The following is a 24,773-nucleotide window of genomic DNA, read 5'->3' as shown; positions in this document are numbered from 1 at the left end:
GAATAGGCTTAGTGCTAGCATGAAAAAAAAATAAAACCCTCGATTAATGATGTGCGATGAATGAATAAAGGAATGGTTGTAGAATCAGTTGATAGCAAGAAAAGCTCTGGGGAAATAATATGCAACATACGTGCTGGGTGGTTATAGGTGGGAGTGGGGAGGGAGGAAGAAGAGATGGGTGAGGAGGTACTGGAAACGAAAGCAGGGGAGATCTCAACTTGGTCTTGACCTACCTCATAATTTTGCCAGGATTATCTTTGGATGTGCCCCACAGAAAGTGAACGGGAAGAAGGATTTTAAATTTAGACTGCAATTTGTTTTACTAGATGAGTAAAATGTAGACAATAAGCCAGAACTTTCTTAGTATGTTAAAGGTATGTTCACTGCGGATGGAAGAGCTAGGGAAAAGACTTTGTTATGGTTAGAGAACATTATTATCTTCACTGAAAGGAAATGATGCAGCAACTATGGATGCCTTCCCCTGCCTCCCCTCACCCTCTTTTCTCTTTAATGTAAACTTTGAGAGATGAGAGAACTGTGCTTGGGAGTCAGGAAGCTTGGAACAGACATGTTCAGCTGGACCAGTGCCCAAGGAAGGAGGCCAGGCTCTCGGGAGGGACTGTGGGCTTGCTTCAGTGAACATTGGACAGGCAAACAGACTGCTGGCTTGAAAGGACAAAACATTTTGACTGTGGAACTACAAAAGTCCTCATAGAGGTTGGAAAAGGGCCCCAAAGAACTCTAATTAACATTTCATTGCAGATCTTGGGTTCTGATTGACCTGGGTATGAATCCTGGTTCCTTTGTGGTCTTGGACAAGTCGACCTCTGAGTCTATTTCCTTGTCTGTAATGCTAAGAACCCTTAAGGATTGTTGTGGCTCTATGAGATGATGCAGATAGTGTATGGTGCAAAGAACTGGGTAAATTGTAGTTATGGTTTAGAGTTCTGGAAGTGCATATTGAGATATTTTACTCTAAACTTCTCGAAATGGCTTTTATGTAAAATCAGGGCAGCAGACAAGATGATCTGAATTTTTTTTCGATACTATATTTTGTTAAGCAGTGTCACTGGTGGAATTTAAGATAAGCATGGGGTATTATATGCCCAACTATACTATTTTTCTTAAATCCTTGGTCTCAGTTTTGGCATTAGATGGCCTGAGGTCTAACGTAGATTCATCTGGGCAAGCTTGGGCAAGTCATTTAACTACATTGTGTCTTGTTTTTTCCTCTGTAAGAAAATCGGGATAAAAGTAGTACCTCGTTTATAGGTAGCAGTGTGGAAGGGCTAAATCTTAACCAGCTCACAGAAAGCTATTATGCACATCTTTTCCCAACTCCATGTTCTGTGAGTCATGTTGACAGTTTGAAATCTACCGAGTATTTACACCACAGAAATTGGCAATCACTACAAACCACACACTCCTGCCTCGCCCCAGAGAGCCAGTCGTTCAACATTTACCAGTACGCAGCTACTTACAGGACTGCTACAAAGGTTAAATGAGGGATCAATGCAAAGGGCTTAGATATTGCCTAGCACGTAAGCATTTACATATGTAAGCATAGCTGTGTATATGTACTTTTGTCTGATGATTTTTGCTTTAAGTTTTTACTTTAAAATCTATTTTTAGTAGGAGACACAATATTTTAAGTCTTTCTAGCAAAATTGTTTTTACCCTGTGATCCTGCCCACTGGCTAGTCTTTCCTGAAGGCATAGTCTGGCTGGTCTCCCAAACAGAGGAGATAATGTATGCTTGCGAGTTATTCTCAGAAGCTATTTTCCCACACAGGAACTGGGAGGTAAAGAAAACCTATCTATAGCAACAGAAAGGGTGGTTCAGATGAAGAGAGAAAAGCAGAGGACAGAAATACTCAGAATTTCCTAGGTTCCCCATATCCCTTCTTTCATCATTTCTGACCTAGTGTAAAGGCTGGCTATATATTTGCCTTTGGATTCTATGAATCAAGTTTTATCTTAAATGCCTATAATAATGCTTGGCAGAGTTTGTGCTCAATAAATATTTGTCGAATGATTAATACATGGTGCTTTTTGCTTAAGCCAGCATGTGTCAGTTTCCTCTAGATTCCAAAGAATTCTAGATCCAAAGCTTTGTTAAAATCTCGGTTAATAATGGTTAGGAAAAGCTGGCTCTACTCTATGACTTAAGACCCCTAATGTCAGCCCCATGGTGGGCACAGTTATTATAAGAAGCAGCTATCTTCTCTGAGCTCTAAATGTCTGAGCTCTAAATGTCTGAGCTATCTCCGTTTAAAAAATATATACAGATAGAAAAATGACTTTCTGGCTTTTGTTTTTGTGGGATTGATGAAAAGATTTATAGAAGAATTTTAGAAAGCCAGCGGGGGAGAGAAAAGTGACACAGTTCAAGGTGATAGAATTTTGTATCACAAATAATGGCTTAATTGGGAAGAGACCTCTGTATATCTGAAGTGCAGCAGGGAAATCAGGCACCGTGAAGAATCCCTTCGTTGGCGAGCTCTGGAGAACCTTCTAAATGAGCGTGTATTATTTAGCTGTGCAGGGTCTTTGCTGTGCATGTCATAAAAACACTGCCTAAGGAATGTGCTCAGAGTAAGTAGAAAGGACACCTCAGAGAATGGAAATGACACAATTTCTGATAGCGCAAGAGTTTTAAGCAATTTTGCAGTGAGGTTGCAATATGAAATTCAACCTGTAAAGCATTAGAGAAACACCAGTGGAACATTATAATATTTGCTGGAAATAAAAACACGAACACTTCGCTGTGACCTTTTAGAATGTTGCAAGTATATTTTGTCTTGGAGATCAGCTTACATTAGTTCCTTAATCTTCGTTTCCAGTTTTTTAGCATCAGCTCCACAGAATTCAAAAATCTGTTCACAAATACACAAAGGTGAAATGTTTATTGGTTCAAATACTGCGAAGATTCGAAGCTTTGAGTTTTGTTCCCGCTTGTCGAATTATTCTCTACTGTCATCATCTGCAAGATTCTTTCATTATTAAGATACATTAAACACATTAAATTCATGATGTTTAATTGTCTGGCAACTTTTCAAAATTATTTATGCCAGGTTTTGCCGGATTTATGTAATTTTCCATCATATTCCTCTAAACTAAGGACTGCAACTTATAATGTTAGAAATGTGGAAACCCAATCACTGAAACGTCACAGAGCCTTTACCTATTGGTATCGAGGGCTTGTTAATATACGTAAAATGATTTCCTGAAGTCAAACAGCTGTGATTCCCCATTCCCTGACTTTTGCCCACGTAATACTATTGCAATGAGTTGCTTCTAAGAATTACATTTTCTGTTCAAATTTTCACATCTCTGAATCAGGATGTATTTCACAGAGAATAGAGCATTTTATTTGGTACACTTTTCAGTAGTACATAAAATAATGGTGCATCTGTCAATGAGCATCTTATACTTGATAAAACAGGGACGTTAAAGACCTTATTACTCATTATCACTTTAGTACCACTTGTATGATGTAGTTGGAGAGAAGGAAGAGTGTGGGTAAACTGAAGATGGGATTAAAACTGAAGACGGGATTAAACGAAGACTTGAGTTTCTAGTGAGGGAGGTTTCAGCAACCAAAAAATAGCGTTGGGACTTTGCGAGCAGGGGTTGGAAATGTTTAGAAGTAACTTCAATGCTTAGTGTGCAGCAGAGAAGAAACGACCCCCCACATCTAATGACTCTGCTTCCCTAGCCAGCATTCAGTCTGCATGCTGCCTGTAGGGCATTTGGTTCATTCTAACCCTTTAAAAAGCAAACCGCTGCCTTTTGACTCTGTCTTGATCCCATTTCACTTACCGGCTCGACCATGAATCCACTTCTGTAACAGCAAATTGCTCTTTTGATTCTTGAGAATAGGGTTACCTAAGTGTGGGTGCAGAATTTCATGATTTATCTGGATTGTCTGGTTTGTAGCCATCTCCTCTATAAATAGTTCTCTTGGCCTTGGCCACCATGGGAGGAAGGTGTCAGAAAGAATCTGTGAGAGTCTCTGTTCCCTAAGGATCAGGTGGCAGCTGGACAGTGGCTCTAGGCATAAAGAGACTTTCACAATCCTCTGAGGCCAGAGTAGGTATCACGACAAGAACATTGGTAGCACTTGGCCATCTGGATGACCAGACTTGGCAGGGAGCAGGAGAATGATACTAAGCTTAGCTAAGTGAGCAGAGTGCTGAGTCCACTGCCAGAGAGCCAAGGACCACTGCGAGGGAGCATGCTCCATAAGGCGAGAGACTGAAAGAGAGGGGAATGCTTTTTGAATTCTTTTCACTTGAGGGTAGCAGGACTTCCTGGTCTGCTCCTGGTCAGACTTCCTGGTAGCAGAACTTTCTGGTCTTAAAGGAGCTTTGTCCCTAACTAATGCTGGGGTGGAATGCAGGCTGTGGAGTGCAGTTTTATTCTGTCTTTCCCATGGGAGCTGGAAAGGCAAGCGTTACTATTTCTGCAATGGCACTATGTCTGCAGTCCTTCTCTTGTAGCTTCTGTCTTAGAGTCTTCCCAAGTCTCTACCTCAGAAGTAACTCGACACAAGGGAAGACACATGTAACAGCTGAGCAGAAGAGAGACACTACACTGGGATGGGGTGTTTCCAAGGGGTGTCTGTTCCCATCAGCACTGCCTTGTAATTCTAGGCAGTCGCCTGGACCCCCAGTGGTCTATAAGGAGGTATTTTTGTTATCCTTATGGCAATAACTTCAGTGAATCTTATTGTACTTGCTTATTTGAGAAACTCTCCTACCACCAAAGGCCAATGTGTAGCGAAAGAGAGTTTGGGGGCCCCTAAAGATGGGATTCTCTTCTTGGAAGCGTCTGCCCCTCATGGAGGGATGGCGTAGGCTCTAGGGATGTAAGAAACAGGAAGGCACATCCCTGAAGGGAGATTTCCAGGGAGGGGTGATTTCCATGACCATGGAGTTATGACACACCTACGCCGTTACATGTGGACAGCCATCAAGGGCAAGCAGAAGCCACGCGTGCAATAAGAGCCTTGGCTACTGTGAAATTTGACTCCTCTTTCTTTTAGATACATTGAACCTAGCACAGGCGCCATCGCCCACCCTGTTACCTGAGCCAGAAAACTGAAGCCACATTTAAAAAATTCATATACACTCAGACAATTGCACAAAGTATAAGCATAAAGTTTGGACAATTATTATGAAAGAGAGCACACCTGCACAACCATGCCCAGATCAAGGTAGAGAGCTTTGCCAGTGCCCGGACACCTCCCTCCCCGCCATGACCCTGTGCCCAAAGGCAACCGCTAATCTGAATTTTTCACCATAAATTAGTTCAGTTTGTTTTTGAACTTTTATAAATGGAATTCTGCAGTAGGGATTCTGTGTCTGGCTTCCTTCACTCAACGCGGTGCTTGTGAGATGTACGTGTATGGTGGCAGTGCATTCATTGCTCAGTGTGTTTGGTATTCTGTTGCATGACTCTAGCACAGTTTATCTATTTGGCTATGACCACGAGTGCTGCTAGGAAGATTTTTTTCCCCTGCATCTTTGTGGGACATCTTCGGGGGAGCATATGGACACTCGTTTCTGCTGGGTTCTGATGAGTATCTGAATCTGGGACTACTGAGTCCAGCTTTAGTAGGAGATACTAATTTACACTCCACCAGTAGAGGGGTGTTTGGGTTGCTCTGCATGCTTGACGACAACACTTGGTATTGCCAGTCTTTTTTGTGTTAGCTGTTCTGATGGCTTTCCGTGACATTAAATTTGTCACTGAACTCCATGGATTTTACCTCGTCGACTTTCACCTGGACTTTCATAACAGCTTATCATTTTTTCTCTGTCTCCAGTCTTGTTCCCATTAGGTCCCCTCTCCCCCTTGAAGCTCAAAAACCCAAATCCAGTCATGCTAGCCTTCTTTAACGTTTCTCCATCATCATAAAATTCAAACTTCTCACAAGGATTCTTTGATTTTGTCCTGTCTACATCTACTGCCGCTCCCTCCCATAAATTCTGAACTCCAGCAACACTTTCTATCTATTTAACAAATACTTAATGAGTACCTGCTATGAGCCAGACACATCATGAACAAAACAGACAAAATCTTCTGGTGAACCTCATAGTCTAGTGATGATTTAATAATTTTATATTATTGTTGTATCGATACCAAACAATTCCTGACACATCGAGATTTAACTCATGAAGCCTTCCCTGAAGTCTTTCTCTGCGATCAGATAGTACCCTGTGCATTGATTTTGTAAAGAAGATGTGGTACATATATACAATGGAATATTACTCGGCCATGAAAAATGAACTCTTACCATTGTTACAACATGGATGGACCTAGAGGGTATTACACCAAGTGAAATAAGTCAGACAAAGACAAATATCATAAGATCTCACTTATATGTGGAATCTAAAGATATATAAATAAAAAAATTAAAAAAAAACAGACTCATAGATACAGAGAACAAACTGATGGCTACCAAATCGGAGGGGTTTGAGAGGCCAGGTAAAAAAGGTGAAGGGATTTAGAAGCACAAATTGGTAGTTATAAAATAGACATAGAGATGTAAAGTACAACATAGAGAATTATAGTCAATAATATTGTAATAACTATGTATAGTGCCAGGTGGGTACTAGACTTATCAGGTCTATAGGCTTATAAGTTACATAATGTTTAGCCACTAGGCGTATATCTGAAACTAATATAAAATATTGAATGTCAGCTCTAATCAAAAACATAAAAGAGTTGATTTTGTTATCTGTTTTCCCCACTAGTCCAAAGATGGGGACTGTACCTTACTTTTCCTTCCTGTTATTAGTTCTAGCCCAGAACCTTGCACTTGGGTACTCTATTAATAGTTTCCAGCCTGAAGTGAGTTGAGCAAAGCTGATTTCTGGTCACTGAAACAGGAGTCTGAGACTCCGGGTCAAGCTTAGCTTAAGGTACTACTAGAAGGTAACACTTCTCATATTAACTGTTAGCTATTTTATTCTTTTTCTGTCCAGTTTGCCAAAGACAAATGTTATATTTGTGCCTCCTTATCTATCACGGGCTTTGCATCCAGGAGCTTAATGATGCAGTTAATGAAGGAGAAGCAGCTTTCTGATAAGAGCTTATATCCTACCTAGCTTTTCTTCTAAGAGAGAGGGAGGGAGCGGATGGAGGGAGGGGGGAAGCAGGGGAGGGAGGGAGGGAGGGAAGCGCGAGGGGAGGTATGGAAAGCGGCCATGGAGGGAGGGGAGGGGAGGAGGAGCGGGAGAGGAGGGAAGGAAGGCAGGAAGGAAGCGAAGGACAGGAAGGACGGTGACAGGACGGAAGGAAGGCAGGAAGGAAGGAGGGGAGGGAGGGAGGGGAGGGGAGGGAGGGAGGAGGGAGGAGGGAGGGACGGGAGGGAGGGAGGGGAGGTCGGGAGGGAGGGAGGGAGGGCGGGAGAGAGAGGAGAGAGAGAGAGAGAGCGCGATCGAGACGCGAGCAAAACACGACAGACAGCAATGCACTCCTGCGTCTGTGATGGGCGTTCATTGCGTTCTGTCTTTTCATTTCTTTCTTTCTTTTTTATTGTTCTTTCTTTCTTCTCTCTCTCTCTTTCTTCTTCTCTCTCTCTCTCTCTCTCTCCACCCCCCCCCTCTTTCGATATATGCAAGGCAACTACCATATTCTTTCCACCAAAAATGTTTTCTCATTTTAACCTGAATGTTTGTTTGGCTGTGTCTCCCAAAGGCATACTCCATTCTGGAAGCAATGTTTACCTCTCCCCTCAATGCCTTTATTTTTCATATACTGCTGCCACCCTAGTAATGATTGCTAATGAAAATTATAAGCTCCAGTTTGCAGAGACTGTTGGGATGTGCATCTATGTATAAAAGAACCATCTATGCATAACAGAACCATCTATGTCTAATAGTCAGTTTATTTAAAAAAACCCCTTTTTATTTAGACATTTTCAAACATACATAAAATAGACAAATAAAGCAAACTTCCTCATTTACCCATCACCCAGCTGTAACCAGGGGCAGTTTTTTATGCCAAAGACATTCGATCACCTACAAAAAGTTTATTATTGTTACTGAGAAAATGAATAGGAGACGGTGGTCCCTTCCTAACAAATGGATTTATAAGAGTATAAATTAAGGAGTCTGACTAACGATGCACTTGTAGCATAATTATAATAAAATGCCTTGGCCAGTTGATATGCAATGCGATTGAGTAAATACTGAAGTTATGTTGGGATCAGTTGTATGAAAGTTCAAGTTTTTAGGCATCTGTACTGAGCTAAAAAACAACAACTTCCTCAAAGCAACAGCAACAATAACAACACAAACAAAAAAGCCCAAACAATCAACCAACACAAGACATTTTGGGGAAATGGCTATAGAAATGTTGGTATGTACAATATAATTTTGCAATTTGAAATACTTTAATGTTCTTTTTCTTCTTTATGAAGGGGTTCTAAGGCAGTATATTAGTATATTAATAATACTAATGACTAATATTAATATATTATTAAGACGGGAGTAATATGCCTAACATAAGAACTTTCAAAAGCACCTTAACCTTCTATTGAGAGGTGAACAATGTTAATTTCACTATTTGTTTCTATCTTGGCTATTTTCTCTGACTCTGCCCAGACCTATTCTTTCCCTAGAACCATCAACATCACACTGCAGGTGTTTGTACACTTCCCCTTTGTACACTTTCACAACACCCAGGGCAGGCTTTGCAAGTCCAAGCAGCTTAGTTAAGGTTTTTGGAATTGAGCAAAAACAAGAAGATAGAAATTCTTTGAAATACTCTGTTTCAAACAATTTGAATTTATATGGATGTGAATTCTAAGAACAGAGCATATAAAAGCAGTATGTTATCATTATTTTTTTCTAATCTATACTGGCCTTCTTCTCAACTTATTCCAATAGTGAGATTTCAGTAAAACACTAATTTACTTTCATTTTGTTGTATCTGATTTCAAAACTCCACCTACATATCCGTTTCTTAGAGCCTTGGTGGCATAAACAATGACTAAAGTGTTTTTCTTCTTCTATATTATGTACTGACAAACTTTTTTGTAAATGGCTTAATAATACCCATTTTAAGCTTTGCAGACCATATGGTCTCTGTCGAAATGATTCAGATCTGCAACTGTCATGTGAAAGTAGCCATAGACAATATCTATCTATCTATCTATCTATCTATCTATCTATCTATCTATCTATCTATTTATCTCTATTTATCTATCTATCTATCTATCTATCTATCTATCTATCTATTCGTTTATTTATTTGTTAGCGAGGCAACCCTTGGTTGACCTCTCAGATTGCAAGGACCTTGTCAGCTTACAATCCCTTATTTTTTATTTTTTCCCACCTACAGCACCTAATCTTCCTAGGTGGTCTCCCATCCAAGTACTAACCAGGCCCGACCCTGCTTAGCTTCTGTGATCAGACAGGATCAGGCTTGCTTAGGATAGCATGGCCATAGGGCATAGACAATATTTAAACAAATGGACATAGCTGTGTTCCAGTAGCACTTTATTGACACAACCTGGTAGAGGGTCAGATTTGACCTTTGGGTTTGCCAACCCTTAACCCTAGGAGCTGAAGTTGTTGAGGAGACACGTGAAGATGCCTGAGAGCTAGTGACTCAGTATGATGTGGATTTCTGTTGAAGGGGAAAAGGGGCATGCGTCTAATGTGGGAATCCATTTCAAGCCACGCCGAGAATAAGAAAAGTGATTTTGGATGCTGGTTGGAGGAGATGCCATTCTGCCCATTCCTTGAAAGTGTGGGATAAAACTCTGTTCTTGGGGGTAAAAAAGGATTTGGGAGCCATTTCCTTCGATGGCAATGTATGCCTGTTCTCATATTTCCACTGGAAAAACCTGTTCATCTCTCTAGTGTTGGGAAAATATGCTTGTTTCCTACATCCCCTCACTGGCTTCTCTCCCAGTTCAGAGGTGAGCTTATCAGTTAAGCCTAGATGAGGGAAAGAGCTCGTGGCTATCTCTTCTCTTTTGGGGGGTGTTCTGCTCAAGGCAAAGGTCTGCTCTCTTGTCCTCTCAGTGTCCTCCTTTTGGAAGGCACGTCTGAAGTGGGCCAAGGTCTGTTTTCTACAGATAGGTCTGGAAGGCTGTCTGTTGCCTTCTTTGGGGGGGGGGGGTTGATAGTTGTGAAAGCAACAATATCTCCTCCACCTAGGTGGGTAAGTTTCTCCTTTGTAGCTACAGATTCTCCCATAGTTGGGTCATCTCAAGGCCCAGGTTTCAAAAGATAGTAGGAAGTCTGCTGACATGGGTCCAAGCCATGTCCTTCAATTAGCACAAATTAGCACTACTGCTACTTATTGTAAAGATGATATTTGATTTTCCACATGATGTGGTATAAGAAAAGAGTTAACATAGCAGGTCTAGTTGCTTACTAGTTGCACATCTCCAACAGAACCATGATGGAACCTTCACTGACTCCCAGGAAATGTGGCCCTTTGACTGTTCTTTGTGTTAGTGATTGATAGACCATAACACACTGGTGTGTCAAGTTGCTTTGTATAAACATCACTCTTAATGATATGTACCTGGTTTTATTGTTGGGGTCCTGAGTTTCCATTGTCATGGCTGGTTGTGTAGCATGATAGGTATACGTGACCAGTCCCCACATAAAGGTCTCAAATCCTGAGACTCAAAAGGGCATCCCTAGGTAGAGACATTCCACACATGTCCCTAAAGTTCACTGCTAGAGAGAGAGCGCTCCTATGGATCCTTGAACCAGGAAGAACATCAGAAGTCTGTGCTGGACTTTTCTGTACTCCATCAATGCATATCTCTTCCCTGGTGCTCTTACTCTGTATTCTTTGCTGTAATAAACCTTAGCTATGATTACAACCTGCTATTGAGTCTTTTAAGTCCTTCTGGAGAATCACCCAATGAAATACTCCCATATTCTACAACTTAAAATTCAGAGAAGAATGGAGTTGGGACTAGGATATAAAATTTAAGGGGTTCCAGAAAGTCAGTAATCAAAATAAATAATATTTTAACCAATATTTTTAAAAGTATTAAAAATTAATGAAAAAATTCACAAAGAACAAAACATCAAAAATTCAAATAAAGATAGGATACCACCCTATATTTGAAATTTCCTGCCTCACTTGCCTCACTCTAATCCCTGCCCTGGAGAAAAGAGGTACATAAATAATTGCTGAAAATTGCTAAATAGTGATAAATGATTGCTGTACTTCTCTGACTTTCCCTCCGTCTCACTCAGTTCTTACCTCCTCCAGTAATTAATCTTTGCCAATGTATCAGCTGCTAATGGGGCTGATATGCAACCTTTTTTAGGGCTCTGCACCCTTCAGAGCCCTGAAGACCATGTGAGAGTTCTTTCCCTTCATGCAGGACCCTTCTGTGTTTAACAATCTTTGACAGGTCGGATGTCATTGGGTTGGTAACTCCTCAAGGCTAAGATGACTTAGCTTAAATGGATACTGTAATTTCAAAGAGTTTAGAGGTCTCTCGTAAACTATTTCTAAACTCTTATTTATAAATTTTCAGGAAGATAGGTACACAGGTAGATCCTGGGGCTCTAATAGCAGCTACATTTTACAGTATGTACCAAGTCCAGTGGTAAGCATCTTATATACATTATTGCAAATTTTCATGACAATCATTCAAAGACACATGATATAGCCCCTATTTCGTAATGCAAGAAACCGAACCTCAAGGTGGTGAAGGCACATTGCCAAGGTAACCCACTAAAAAGAGGCAGACCCTGGAGTTCAACCTACAGCTTCCTGACTCAGAGCTGGCAAAAACTAGTTATGGGACACTCTTTTTGAAGGAGGAGGCCGGAATCCAAGCACTATTTTTTATGGACTTGAACAGTAAGCATTTGAGAGGGACCACCATCCTCCTCACTTCCTATTGGCTCACCTATTGTCCCTGCTTGACTTTCAAAGGCGTGGAGTTTATTACCTCTGCTTCCAACACTGTCCTCTTTTTAGCACAGGATGGTGTCACCTACTTGGGATTCTTTTCACTTCTGTACTTACTGCAAGGAGGGTACTTGCTAGAAATGATTTCTATGACCTCGGCAAGAGCCCTGTGCTTCATAAACGTAAGGGTAAGAGTATCCTGCCATTTAATATGAGAGCACAGTTATTTTCTTAATTATTCATTTGTGAATAATTCATGTATTAGCAGCTACGTACCCATGTCCCATCACTCTGATAAGTGGACTGAAATGCTATTCAAATTTTCTCATATCAAAGAATGAAAGATGGAACCAACTGTTGACAGTGGCTCATATCGAAGCAGTTGGCCAGCACTGGCTAAGTCTTCGTTATTCTACATTTCCCCTACTCCATGGACATACATCAACTTTGATCTGGAACATAAGTTATTAACAAAGGGGATCCAATGATGGACTTCAAAGGCTCATTGAATACCTTAGTATTGTATGCACATTTCAGTTTTTATGCATATCTGGAGTTTATAGTCTATTGGATTGTAAGAGAGTCTATAGACCAAATTTATAAATTACTTATTAATAAAAAAAAAAGCAAAGTTTTGGATGCCCCATGAGGAAGACACCATAACAATGCACTTTTTGTGTTTAAACCACAATCCATCTTACATGATATGATGTCTCAGATAAAAACACTAAGGAATACAGCCGGAAATAACAAACCCACCTTATATAGTGCCTGGAATATGCTTTGCCTGTCCGATGCTCTGTAAAACAATTACAGCTGTTGTTTACAGTGCATCCCTGCCAGATATTCCCCCGACCTCTGCATGAAAACTTCCAGCACTGGACAATAGCCCTAGGTCATTGTCATATAGCTTCATTTATCTTAGTTTTTTAAAGTTATGTTTTGTTTATATTCTGTATATATTGAAAAATTTTGAAATGAGATAGAATCGAGGGCAAAATAGAATAGCAAAACCATGAAAGGATGATGCTGTGTGGGGATGGTGGTTAGGCAACATCATGAAACTGGCTAAGGGAGACTACAGGGTTTGAGTAGCAGAGGTAATCCTGAGATTCTTGGCAGCAGTGGAAAAAGAAACTCAAGGGATTCACTGAGTCTTCTGTGTGAATATAAGGGAGCAGAGCATATTTTCAAGAGAGGGAAATATTTTTCAGAATCTGTGTTTTAGAAGGAGTTGTCATCAGGCTTTTCAAAGAATGTGCATTTAAAAAGGGCCTAATGGACAGTGGCTCTTTGCCAGTGGATTGAAGCCTGGAGCAGAATGAAAAGAATCAATCAAGATGCAGTGGAAGGACTGGATTTCAAAAGGAGAAAGCATCCTCATTTTTAAGAGAGAAGATAATAAGACTATAAAGGTGACAAGCCAAGAATTTATCATGTAACTGGGGGAAATTAAGAAGGTACATGTTAAATAGCTTCAATTTTCAAGTAAAAACTCAAGAGAGGGAATGGGTAGTCTTATTTTTTTTTGTATACATTATTTAAAGCTATTGTACTAATAATATTATGGAAAATACAAACAAACAAATACATGCTGAAAATAAAATTCTATAGCTAACATATCAAGTGCTTTCATTCTTTATATTGCTGATATAATTACAAAATTTAACATAAATTTTGCTTTACATATATTCTTAACACTTTTTAATTACTTACAGTACATCTCACAGAGTAGATGTATCATAAATCATCTGACCATTCTACTAAAAAATGCCATTTAGCTTCCCTATTTTGTTAGAAATAATGCTATAGTTACTATACACTTAGTTGTTTATTTTTTCTTGAGGTATTTTTGTGACAAAAGTTCCCACGAATGGAATAATTGTGTGACAAGGAATGAAATGTTTGTTTCTCCTAACTGTGCTGCAAAATCACCTTTCATAAGGTACATATAATTGTCAATGCTCCCAGCAATTGTTTCTATTGAAAATTACCAGTTTCATCACATACCAAGTATTTTGGACATTTTGCTCCATTAATATCTTCAAGGAAACAACTGTCATGCCATACTGTGCACTTAATGTGTGTCAGGATGGGTCTAAAAACTTAGACATGTGAATTCATTTATTTCTCACAACTACCCTGTGAGGGAAAAACACTTCTTATGATCCATGTTTTATAAAGACAAGGAAATTAAGAAACAATGAGGTTGTTAAGTAAACTGCTAGGAAATGGTAGATCTGGAATTTAAACCATGAAAATCCGGAATCTGCATGGTCAACCACTAGGCTATATTGCCTTGTGATAGTTTTTGATTAACATTTCCCTGAGTACTATTAATAACTTGTATACATTTGAGTGAGAATTTCATCATATTCTTTTTTGTAAGATTCTTTTTGAATGGTTCTGCCACAGATAGAGATAATAATGGGATATTTCTCATGCATTGGGAATCTCAGGTGGTCTGAATGGGGAGATTTATTATAATTCGTGCATTTTTTTCTACTTGTTGCCAATATGTAAAGTTTAGAAACTAAGAATTACTTTACTAAGGATTAAAAATTAAGTACAGTTGTTTCATCATCCAGGATAACTCAATCTTTTTTTTTTTTTTTTTTTAAGACTCTGGTGGCTCTAAAATCTAATTCAACTCTGCCAGTTACCATGGACACATACCTTTTGGGTTTGCTTGTACATATGAAATGCAGGTATTGCTTTGATGTTACAAGTTTGAGCCAACTCCTGGTAAAGAAAAGAAATGGTATGAAGTCCCAATTGGTCTCCTTACTCTGTTCCAAGCATGGCATTTGGTGACTTCTCAGAGGGAGTGTCTGAAAGCTCCGTGAAAGCTGACACTTCACAGATTCTCCTGCTGAGAACTTTTCTAATATGTCCTCAAAGCCTTTAGGAGCATTACAATAGTAAGTGACTGTTCTCAGCATTCCTGTGCTTTCTCACCCTAGAGCTCTAGAAGAGGGAGGGATGGAGACCAAAACAGAATGTATTGAAGGACTAAATGAGTTCTATTTTAAAAGGCTTGTGAATGATTGCAAAGAGGTTCTAGTAGAACCCAATATGGAGAGAAAATGTTGCAAAAAATAAGAAAGAGTAGAGGTATCTTTATAACTCACACTTGAGACATGGGGTAATATAATGGTCTAGCATTTTAAGTAAGGCTTACATATTTTTTTTTTTTGGTAAGCCTTACGCTGCCCATCTTTGTGAAAAATTTGGAGCCAAAAGACAAGAAAAATGTCAAAATTTCAATTGTTTTAATCCATCAATCTGCTTTCAAATGCCAGTTTTTGTTTATCTTGCTTAGGAGTTAAAAGAAAATTAGCCACCCACAGGATCAACAGAATTGGGCTTTTCTCTTTAATATACTTATCACTTCATGACACTAAATCTCTCCCTTGCCATCTACAACATACACACACACACATACACACATACGCACACACATATTAAATTATAATTTTTATATGACAGCGACAATAACTAATACATAAATTACTCTTAAAAAAGAAAATTGTGCATTTTATTTCACCATAAAAGACAAAGAGCTATAATCAAAAAGTCAAACAATACTATGTGTTGATGAAGATGTGGAGAAATCAGAACACTCATTCGTACATTGCTGGTGGGAATGTAAAATGGTGCAAACTGAAAAACAGTTTGTCAGTTCCTCAAAAAGTTGAACACAGAGTTACCGTATGACTCAACAATTTCAGTCAGATACCCAAGAGAAATGAAAACATTAAAGAGCAGAATGGGTGAAAAACAGATTTTTTGTTATGTTAAAATTCAAATTCAACCTAATGTATTCGTAGGCTACAAATTATTGTAACTTTTCCACATTATAAATGAACAAATGTTAAGAAGAATAAGTTTGTACATACATACACACATTTTGTGTATTAATAAGCCACATTTTGATTGAGGACATGAGGCTGATTATTTTGGGGGCATGGGGTGAGGAAGAAAGGCTCTAAGGACATGAAGGAAGGATTCCCTGGAATTCCTTGTTGTGTTAACACACACACACACACACACAGCACAAGGTACAGCAAGAGGAAAGCAAGATATATTAATATGTCTATAATGCACTGAGTCAGAAATTGATTAATATTCTGCTATGGGGGTGAAAATCATTTCCCATCTTGAGCCCAACTCAAGCCAGTTGGTGGTGTTTGCCTAGAGCAACTCTGCTGAGCAGGTTTCTGGGGCAGAGTTCAGAGCGAGTGGTGAAGAATGCTGGGATTGATTAGTGAGGTCCACTACGGTCTGGGAAGGACAAGGAGGAGCAGGAGAGCCACATATTTGCTGTGTGGTTGTTGTCGTTGTTGTTTTTAATACAAAACATGCAAGAACATTGTGAAGGAGTCTACTGTAGTTTACCAGAAAACATAGTGAAATTCTATTTGACTTAAATTGATTATAATCACTGAGACAGTGTTCTCAATGACATTGCATCCTGATTTTACGTATCTACATGGAAGGATTTAAGATTCTTACCCGAGAATCGTCCACATCCACATTAGCAAACATTACATTCTGGTATTGCAGAGACAATGCCTTGAAAAAATAAAAAATTCCCTATTAACATAGTGTTAATATTAAATTAAATACTAGAAGTGTCAAGAACAAGAAATGAACATGAAGTTTGTTCAAGAGAGTGAAGCGTTCTGGTGTCTCATTGCTGCCTAGAACTTGAAGCACCAAAGTCAAATGTTAGATGATGCCAAGGTCAAACAAAGGTCAATGGCAAAACCAGAGTCTAAAGAACCCAACTGAAGATCAGAGTTTCAAAGCTGGAGAAGAACATAAAATGAAATGTGTGTGGTGCACCCAGACTTACACTGTGGGGTGGAGGAAGACAGCAGCTATGTTGTGGTGGGGAGTCTGTCTCCAGATCTCTGAACAAAATCCTCAAACTCTGTCTTTACCTTCTCTTTCTGCCATACAGTTTTTTTTTGGGGGGGGGAGGAGGGAGGTGGGCGATGGGGAGGAGGGATGGTGCTGGTGGTGGTAGAAGGCTTTTATAGCTGAGGTAATGTAAAAATATTTGTTCTGACCATTAGGCTAATTGCTTTCTGCTCCCATTGCCATCTTACTGTGCTTTATTATGTATTAAAACTGTATTTCCAGGATCCTTTGCCAGCTGTCTTCTAGTTAGGTTCTGCCAATAAGAAGCATTTGCAGGAAAATGGAAGGTGGGAAGCAGGAAGAAACGACTCTCATTTTGTTCTGGAAGCACCTTTGGCAGTGGCAATGACAACGGCGTCAGTAATGGGTCTGGCGGACAGTAGATGCAGGAGCATCAACAGCCTGTAAATGTCAGTTCCTGGGTTTTGTTTTGTTTTTCCAGACAGCTGTGTTCATACTTTAAAAACACTTAAAAGCATATTGATTTGTTTTTACATCACATTTCAAGCATATCCAGTGACCTATTTCAAATGGGACCTTTCTCTGATGGTGATGTAAGGTATTCTGAGCTTTGCCAAGTGGAGCCAATAACAGATGAAGCTGTCACTGGGAGCTATTTCCCTGCAGAAGCAGGAAGAAGCAGGGCACGGGGTGAGTAGTAGTGAGTAGCGCACAGTTCTATCATAGGGTTCTTTCCAGTTGTTTATCCATGGATGGTGACCAAAGTGGGGCTTCCTTCTTCAGAGGCTCATCAAGATGGTAAAATAAGGGGAAAATTCTTAAATAATAGATATAAAGGCCTTTGGAGCTTTAGAGTACTTATGAGGTAAAAAAGATGCTGATTTTGACTGGCAGTTTCTCTAAGCCTGGCAGGAAAATGGTGTCACTCAAGAATTCTAAGGCAGAAAGTAGAAAGCAGACACCAAATTAGACAGAAAAGGACTATATAATGGTGTCACTCAAGAACTCTTGTCTTGTACTTTTCAAATCTGAAGATACATGAATGTTTCCTCCGTAGGAATCATGAGAATGGGTTTGGGCTATGTGGACCCTTAATTCCCAGAATCAGTTCTATTTATGAAGTTTTCAGAGCCTCTCATGTCTGTCAGGAAATGCACCAGGACGTGTCAGTTATTTTTGTATCCAATAGTGGCCAAATGCATGGTACAGATTTGTGTTCCTTGCTAGGTTGGAGTTCTTGCCTTCCAGTCACCATCCCCACTCTCTCCACCTGGAACCCCCCTTCCCAAAAACAACAACTGTTGCCTCTGTTCTGTTTTTCCTAACACATTATCTGTTTCTGTTTGGTTCCCTGTGTTGCTGGTCTTAACTCTAAAATGTCTCCTAAATTTGATTTTTCTTTTTTTTCCTTCAAAATCCACCAAATCTCTAAAACCGAGCTTATCGTTCATATTGGGTCAGTCTGTCCAAACCATTCTTAAACAACACCGCCAAAAGTATTTTCTAAAAACCCACATTCAATCATGGCAAAACTCTTCTTCAAGTTCTTCTGACCCTATGGGAACTCATTAAGTTATCACACAAGGTCCTTCTTGACCTGACCTTCCTTTTTGAAGCTCATTGGTTGCCACGTTCACTGTGTAACTTCCATTCCACCTTCCTTCAGAGCCTGGAAAGAAAAAAAGGTAAAGATTCCTTAGACTGCCTTGCAGCTAGAGTTCTGGATGGATATTGGTTTTACCAGAGAGATGTATGCAGGTGAGACTTGGAAGGCAAAAGGAAGACAGAAGCCACTTTCTTTTCATCTTTGGATGTTCTCACTGGAAAGCAAGATGGTGGGTACCAAATAGTAGTTGTGTTGGAGGCAGCAGCTGCCACCAGACTCAGGGATCCAGTATCCACGCATCAGCTTCCTGGATGTCCCAAAGTTGTGACAGCAGAAGTTTCTCGATTCTGGTTCTGACAGCCTGACTGCTGCTCTGTTGGTGGGTTTTGTTTTGTTTTGTTTTGTTTTCTTTCAGTGGTAGCTCCCATCTTCCCTCACTCCTGATTATCTGATTATGATGGCGAAGTTAGAATCTCTGTAAGTGGGTCCTTGGTGTTCTGAGAGAGTCATTCATTGAGTGCCAGTCCAGAGCCCATTCATCCAATCTTCCAGTGATTTTATAAGCACTAAATTCCTCGTAGTAAAGTCCTTTTTTGTCTAATTTGGTGTCTACTTTCTGCTTTGATCTCTGACTGATAAAGTGACCTAAAGCCTTACTCCAAACCCCTCAAGTGCTATGAGTTTTTTTAAAAAAAATTATACACAGGACACATGAATACATTGGCTTGCAAAAGTTCAAATAGTACCAAAAAAAAAAAAAAAAAAAAGCAAAACAAGCATTCATGATTTCCCACAATTTTTACTCCTTTACACAGAAAAAAAAACTTGTTTGATATGAATCCTTCTGCTCTGCTTTGTTTACACACACACACACACACACATATGTACATGCACATATGCATGTATGTCTGTTTTATATAAATGGGACCGTACTATATAATTTTTTCTATATTGTGCTCTTTATACTAAATACTATGTTGTCTTAGAGACATATGGGTCTACTTGATTCTTTTTAACATCTGAAAAGTATTTCACAGTGTGACTGAAACTAAAATTTATTTTAAAACTCTGTTTGCATTAGTCTGGATTCCAACAGAAGACAGATGGCACATTCAAATTAGGATAATCACAGGAGGTTTATCTCCCAAGGGCTAACGATAACCAAGAACAAAGTTAAGGATGGGTGTAGGAGTGGCCTGAATATGACAGCAGCACAGCTATTACCACCTTTAAGGCTCGAAGGTATGAAGGGAGGTTACCAAGCCTTAGATTTCATTGTCCTTTATGAAAATGCCTCTTGGTGGTTGTTAGAATTTGACCAGCTTTGACTTCACAGCATGTGCGTATATTTGTACTCCTGAAGCTAAACACCAGTGATTCTCTTAAAGTTTTAAGTATCAGCATAGGCAGGCCTGTCAGATATTCAAATATTCCATCTGGATATTCCAAGAATTTTAGGCATAATGATGGCATGCAGCCAATTTCTCTATTTATATATATTTATTTTAAATTAAAGGTCAAAGGTTGTTACTGTGGTTAGAATTAACTCAGATGGATTAAAGAATTCAAATCAGTCACTATTTGTGGATGACATGATTCTATGCAGAAAACCCTAAAGACTCCACAAGAACACTACTAGAAACAATAAGCAAAATACAGTAAAGTTTCTGGATACAAAATAAATGTTCAAAAATCCATAGCATTCCTATACTCTAATAATGAAGTGTCAGAAAAAGAAGTGGAAAAATAATTCCTTTTGCAATTGCAACAAAAAGAATAAAATACCTAAGAATAAATTTAATGAAACATGTGAAGGGCCTATATAATGAAAACTATAAGACCTTATTAAAAGAAATCAAAGAAATGGAAAGATATTCCATGTTCTTGGATTGGGAGCATCAACATAGTTAAACTGACTATATTACCTAAAACATTATACAGATTTAATGTAATCTCCATCAAAGTCCCATCAGCATTTTTTTTTAAAGAAATAGAACAAAAAATCATGAGATTTGTATGGAAACACGAAAGATCCCAAATTGCCAAAGACATCCTGAGAAAAAAGAACAAGGCTGGAGGTATCACTCTGCCTGACTTCAAATTATATTACAAAGCAGCAGTAATCAAAATAGTATGATATTGGCAGAAAAATAGACACATGACCCAGTGGAACAGAATCGAGAGTCTAGAAGTAAACTCATATTTATATGGGCAAATAATTTTTGACAAAAATGCCAAAAACATACAGTGGAGAAAGGAAAGCCTCTTCAATAAATGGTGCTAGGAAAACTGAAAAGCCACCTGCAAAAGAATGAAACCAGACTGCTATCTATCACCACACACTAAAGTAACTCAAAATGGATTAAGGACCTGAATATAAGACCTGAAACAACAAAATGCATAGAAGAAAACAGGAACTAAACTCAAGGACCTTTAGCCTAAAGAGGATTTTATGAATTTGACCTCAAAGGCAAGGGAAGTAAACGCCAGAATAAATGAATGGGACTACATCAAACTAAAAAGCTTCTGCTCAGCAAAAGAAACTGTCAACAAGGTAAAGAGACAACCATTCAAATGGGAAAATATATTTGCCAGCAACACCTCCGATAAGGGCCTAATATCCAAAATATACAAAGAACTCATAGAGCTTACCCACCACAACAAAAACAAACAATCCAATCAAAAAACGGGCAGAGGATCTGAGCAGACACTTCTCTCTAGAGGACATCCAAATGGCCAACAAATATTTGAAAAGATGCTCAACATTGCTCGCTATTAGGGAAATGCAAATCAAAACCACGATGAGATACTATCTCATACCTGTTGGAACAGCTATAATCAACAGGACAAGTAATACAAATGTTGGAGAGGATGCAGAAAAAAAGGAACCCTTATATACTGCTGGTGGGACTGCAAATTGGTATAGCCACTATGGAAAACAGTATGGAGGTTCCTCAAAAAACTAACAATTGATCTACCATACGATCCAGCAATCCTTCTGCTGAAAACCCATACCTGAAAGATATTTGCACACTGATGTTCATAGCAGCACTTTTCACACTGACCAGGACACAGAAGCAACCGAAGTGTCCTACAATAGATGACTGGATAAAGAAACTGTGCTACATACATACAATGGAATATTACTCAGCCATAAGAAGAGATGAAATACTACCATTTGTGACAACATGGATGGACCTTGAGATAATCATGCTAAGCAAAATAAGTTAGACAGAAAAAGATGAAAATCACATGATATCACTTATATGTGGGATATAAACCTAAAAGCAACAAATGAGCAGGACAAACAAACAGAGACTAATAGACGTGGAAAATGGTCTAGTGGTTATAGTATGGGGTAGGGGGAGGAGGGATGTAGACAGGGGGTCGAATATGTGACGACAGAAAGAAATCTAACTATGGGAGGTGAACACACAGTATAAATATATGTATGCTTTATTGTTAAAGTGTATAGCTGAAACTTATTGGATTTCATTAACCAACAAACATCACCATAAAAATAATTAATTAAAAATTAATTAAAAAAAAGAGTTCAAGAGTCAAAAAAGTTGAAATGTTAGAAATCTCACTGACCAGAGTATTTTCACTTGTGTGGAGGAATCAAAACTTCTTTATATTTGAAGGAATAGATTTCATAAAATTGACAGAAAATGTGAAACTTCTGCACAATTAGGAGAAATGACAGGAGAATGCCCTGAGGTTCTTTTTGCAGCATGTTATACCAAAAACAAATAAGTAAAATGGTGAAACTTTTAAATGGAGCAATAGGAAAATTAACTTGATAAAACACTGTATAGACATCAAAATGATAACTTAGAGACTACAAAACCATGACCCAATGTGTATATGGAAAACAAATCTGAAAATAAATATATGACTTTATTCTATTAAGTAGAAAGATTTTACTAAAATATTTTATAAAGTAGAACAAAGATACAAAAGGAATATGTAAGACATATGATTTGTTCCCATAATAAAGCTGAAGGATTGGGGATAAATTATTCTTTTATATTATAGTTAAAAACAAGTATCACATTATCTGTAATTTGTTCCAATATTTAGAAGTTCTGAACTCTGGAACTTTAGTAAAATGTTATTATTGTGAATAATCCATTCATTTGTACAATTGTACTTTTCTGCACATCTTGATGTTCTTTGTAGAATTACGCATAGAAGAGCAGTATTAATTTTCTATTATGTGTGCTAATTATCTAATTAGATGTTGGTATATTATTCTCAGATTAATCAACATACTTCAAAACACTATGATTCCATAAATGGCTCACAAGTGCCAAACTTTTATGATTTTCTGGGAAAATTATTTGGGCACTTTAATTTCTTCTAAAATGGTGAAATAGAGACTGACGATACTTACGTGAAAAATAGGACGAATTCTTTTGCATGGACCACACCATTTGGCTGAGAATTCAACCACCACAAGTTTGCTTTCAGCAGCTTTCAAAAAATTTTTTAATTCATCCTGAGACAAGAACATAAATGAGGAAATGTACATAATCACTGAATCTCATAAAGTCTTGCAAAGTATTAAATGACAGGTTACTTCTTAAAAACTTTAACCAGGTGAACCCTCACTGTTCTAAGTGTCTTTAAGGTCACACATATTTGTCTTCTTAAGTACACATAAGTGACAATAAGTCCACACACACTAAATTAGAAGTCTCTTTACTAAATGATGATTGGTAATTATATCTGGGAGAAACTGAGGTTGGTCAGTGTGAGAGACGAGGGGTGGAGGGTGAGGGTGACCGGTTGCTTATCTATATTTGATTTTTTTGAAACAAGGACCTCAACTTGCATTAATAGTGAAATTTAAAAGGAGAAGAACTAATCTGACACCTTGAATCACTTCTTGTTTTTTGTTTGTTTGTTTGTTTCGTTTTTACAGAGTGATCATTATTAAAGCTATCATCAAAACCACACGTGTAAGGCTGGACATGCTTCCTGTTGAATGTCAGCTGAATTTTCCATTAACTGTCCATATCATCTAAGTAAAGTGCGTTTTTCAGAGCATTGTATCTATATTTGCTTGGTTAATGAACAGTGACTGTCCTATACAAGTTATTTCATGCATGGCTTACCTCCCCAACAAGCTCATACAGAACCCAATCCTGATTCACTCCTGTACCTCCATGGTCCCTAACGGGCACAGAATACGTGCTCATGGAGTATTTAGTTAGTTAGTGAATGGATGAATGATTTGCCAACATAAAGTTTTGTGTTCAGATTTACTTTTCCTTTTCTGACTGGAATTGTAATAGTAATAGCCAGCTTATTCTGTGTACCTGGTATTCGCTCTCTTAATCTTTACAGCCACCCCATGGAGTGGGTATAATTCATATTATCTCCATTTTACAGATGAGAAATGAAATTTATTGACTTTCTCCAGGTCAACCGGCCGGTAAGTAGTATGGTTGAGGTTGCTAACCTAGGCAGCCTGACTCCTTACCCACTGTACAAAGTCACCTCCTAAGTTCTTCACAGTAATAGGGTTCACTCTCCCTCTCACTGCCCCTAACTGTATCTTGTAACCATCCCTGGGCCAATCAGTAAGATGGAGGATGGGATCACTAATTGGATTAAGCCTAGCAAGACCTACCACTAGAATTAGGGAAGTGTTAATTCCATATGGAATTTATATGAATGGCATACTCTGAATGGCTCTGCAATAGGGGAGTTTCAAGCAGGTGAAACTGATGGCTCAAAGGAGATATACTCTCTTCCTTTACCAATATTCCTTTAAGACAGGTGGTAATTAACTTGTCAGGGAGCCATGCCAAGCCTTCATTTAACACTTGCTTCTGAAGTTATAACGTAGATGCCATCCTCACAGGCCTCCTACACCCTCCACGTCTCAGTAATTGTTAGGGTGAAGGTTGGTCTAGTTAGACTAATGAATTTGACTTGGCTAAGTTCTCTGAAGGGAATACCCTCCATAGTATATGCATTGATTCAATATGCATCTATCGAGGCCTGCTCTATGCTAGGTCCTGGACATCCTGCTAGGACACAACTGTGGACCAAAAAAAAAGGACAAAACATTTCCTGCCTTCGTGGAGCTTACACGTTAGAGGGGGAACTGATGGCAAGGTCAATGGCAAGATCAGTAAGTTGAATATGTAGTGTGTTAGTGATCACTGCTAATAAAGAAACAAAGAGAAGAATACAGTAAAAGGAAAGGAGGGGAATTGGGTTACAATTGTAGTCTGGACAGCCAAGGGCCACCTCAATGAAATGGGAACTTTGAATAAAGACATGAAGGAGACAATAGGCCATCTTGAGAGGCCTCTGAGGAGGAGATGCAGAGGGCTTCTCAGGGAGGGGTGAGATTCCC

General features: G+C 38.8%; 1 protein-coding gene and 1 pseudogene across 2 annotated transcripts; both read right to left on the bottom strand.

The window, feature by feature from the left end:
* Positions 1 to 545: 545 nt before the first annotated feature.
* Positions 546 to 24,464, bottom strand: TXNDC8 (thioredoxin domain containing 8). 2 transcript variants are annotated; one of them, XM_036217986.1, is made up of 4 exons: positions 22,797 to 24,464; positions 16,423 to 16,482; positions 14,584 to 14,649; positions 546 to 2,876 (listed from the first exon to the last, which is right to left on the bottom strand). In XM_036217986.1, exons 1-4 carry the CDS (start codon positions 22,932 to 22,934, stop codon positions 2,814 to 2,816), a joined length of 327 nt encoding a protein of 108 aa, XP_036073879.1. In that variant the 5' UTR covers positions 22,935 to 24,464; the 3' UTR covers positions 546 to 2,813. The 2 variants fall into 2 exon arrangements, with proteins under 2 accessions (XP_036073879.1, XP_036073878.1); XM_036217985.1 differs by lacking the exon at positions 546 to 2,876 and adding an exon at positions 11,101 to 12,706.
* Positions 9,346 to 9,464, bottom strand: LOC118600735 (annotated as a pseudogene).
* Positions 24,465 to 24,773: the final 309 nt, after the last annotated feature.

This window comes from Rousettus aegyptiacus, unplaced genomic scaffold (assembly GCF_014176215.1).
Source record: "Rousettus aegyptiacus isolate mRouAeg1 unplaced genomic scaffold, mRouAeg1.p scaffold_m13_p_3, whole genome shotgun sequence".
Lineage (NCBI taxonomy): Eukaryota > Metazoa > Chordata > Mammalia > Chiroptera > Pteropodidae > Rousettus > Rousettus aegyptiacus.
This window is presented reverse-complemented; position numbering and strand designations above follow the sequence as displayed.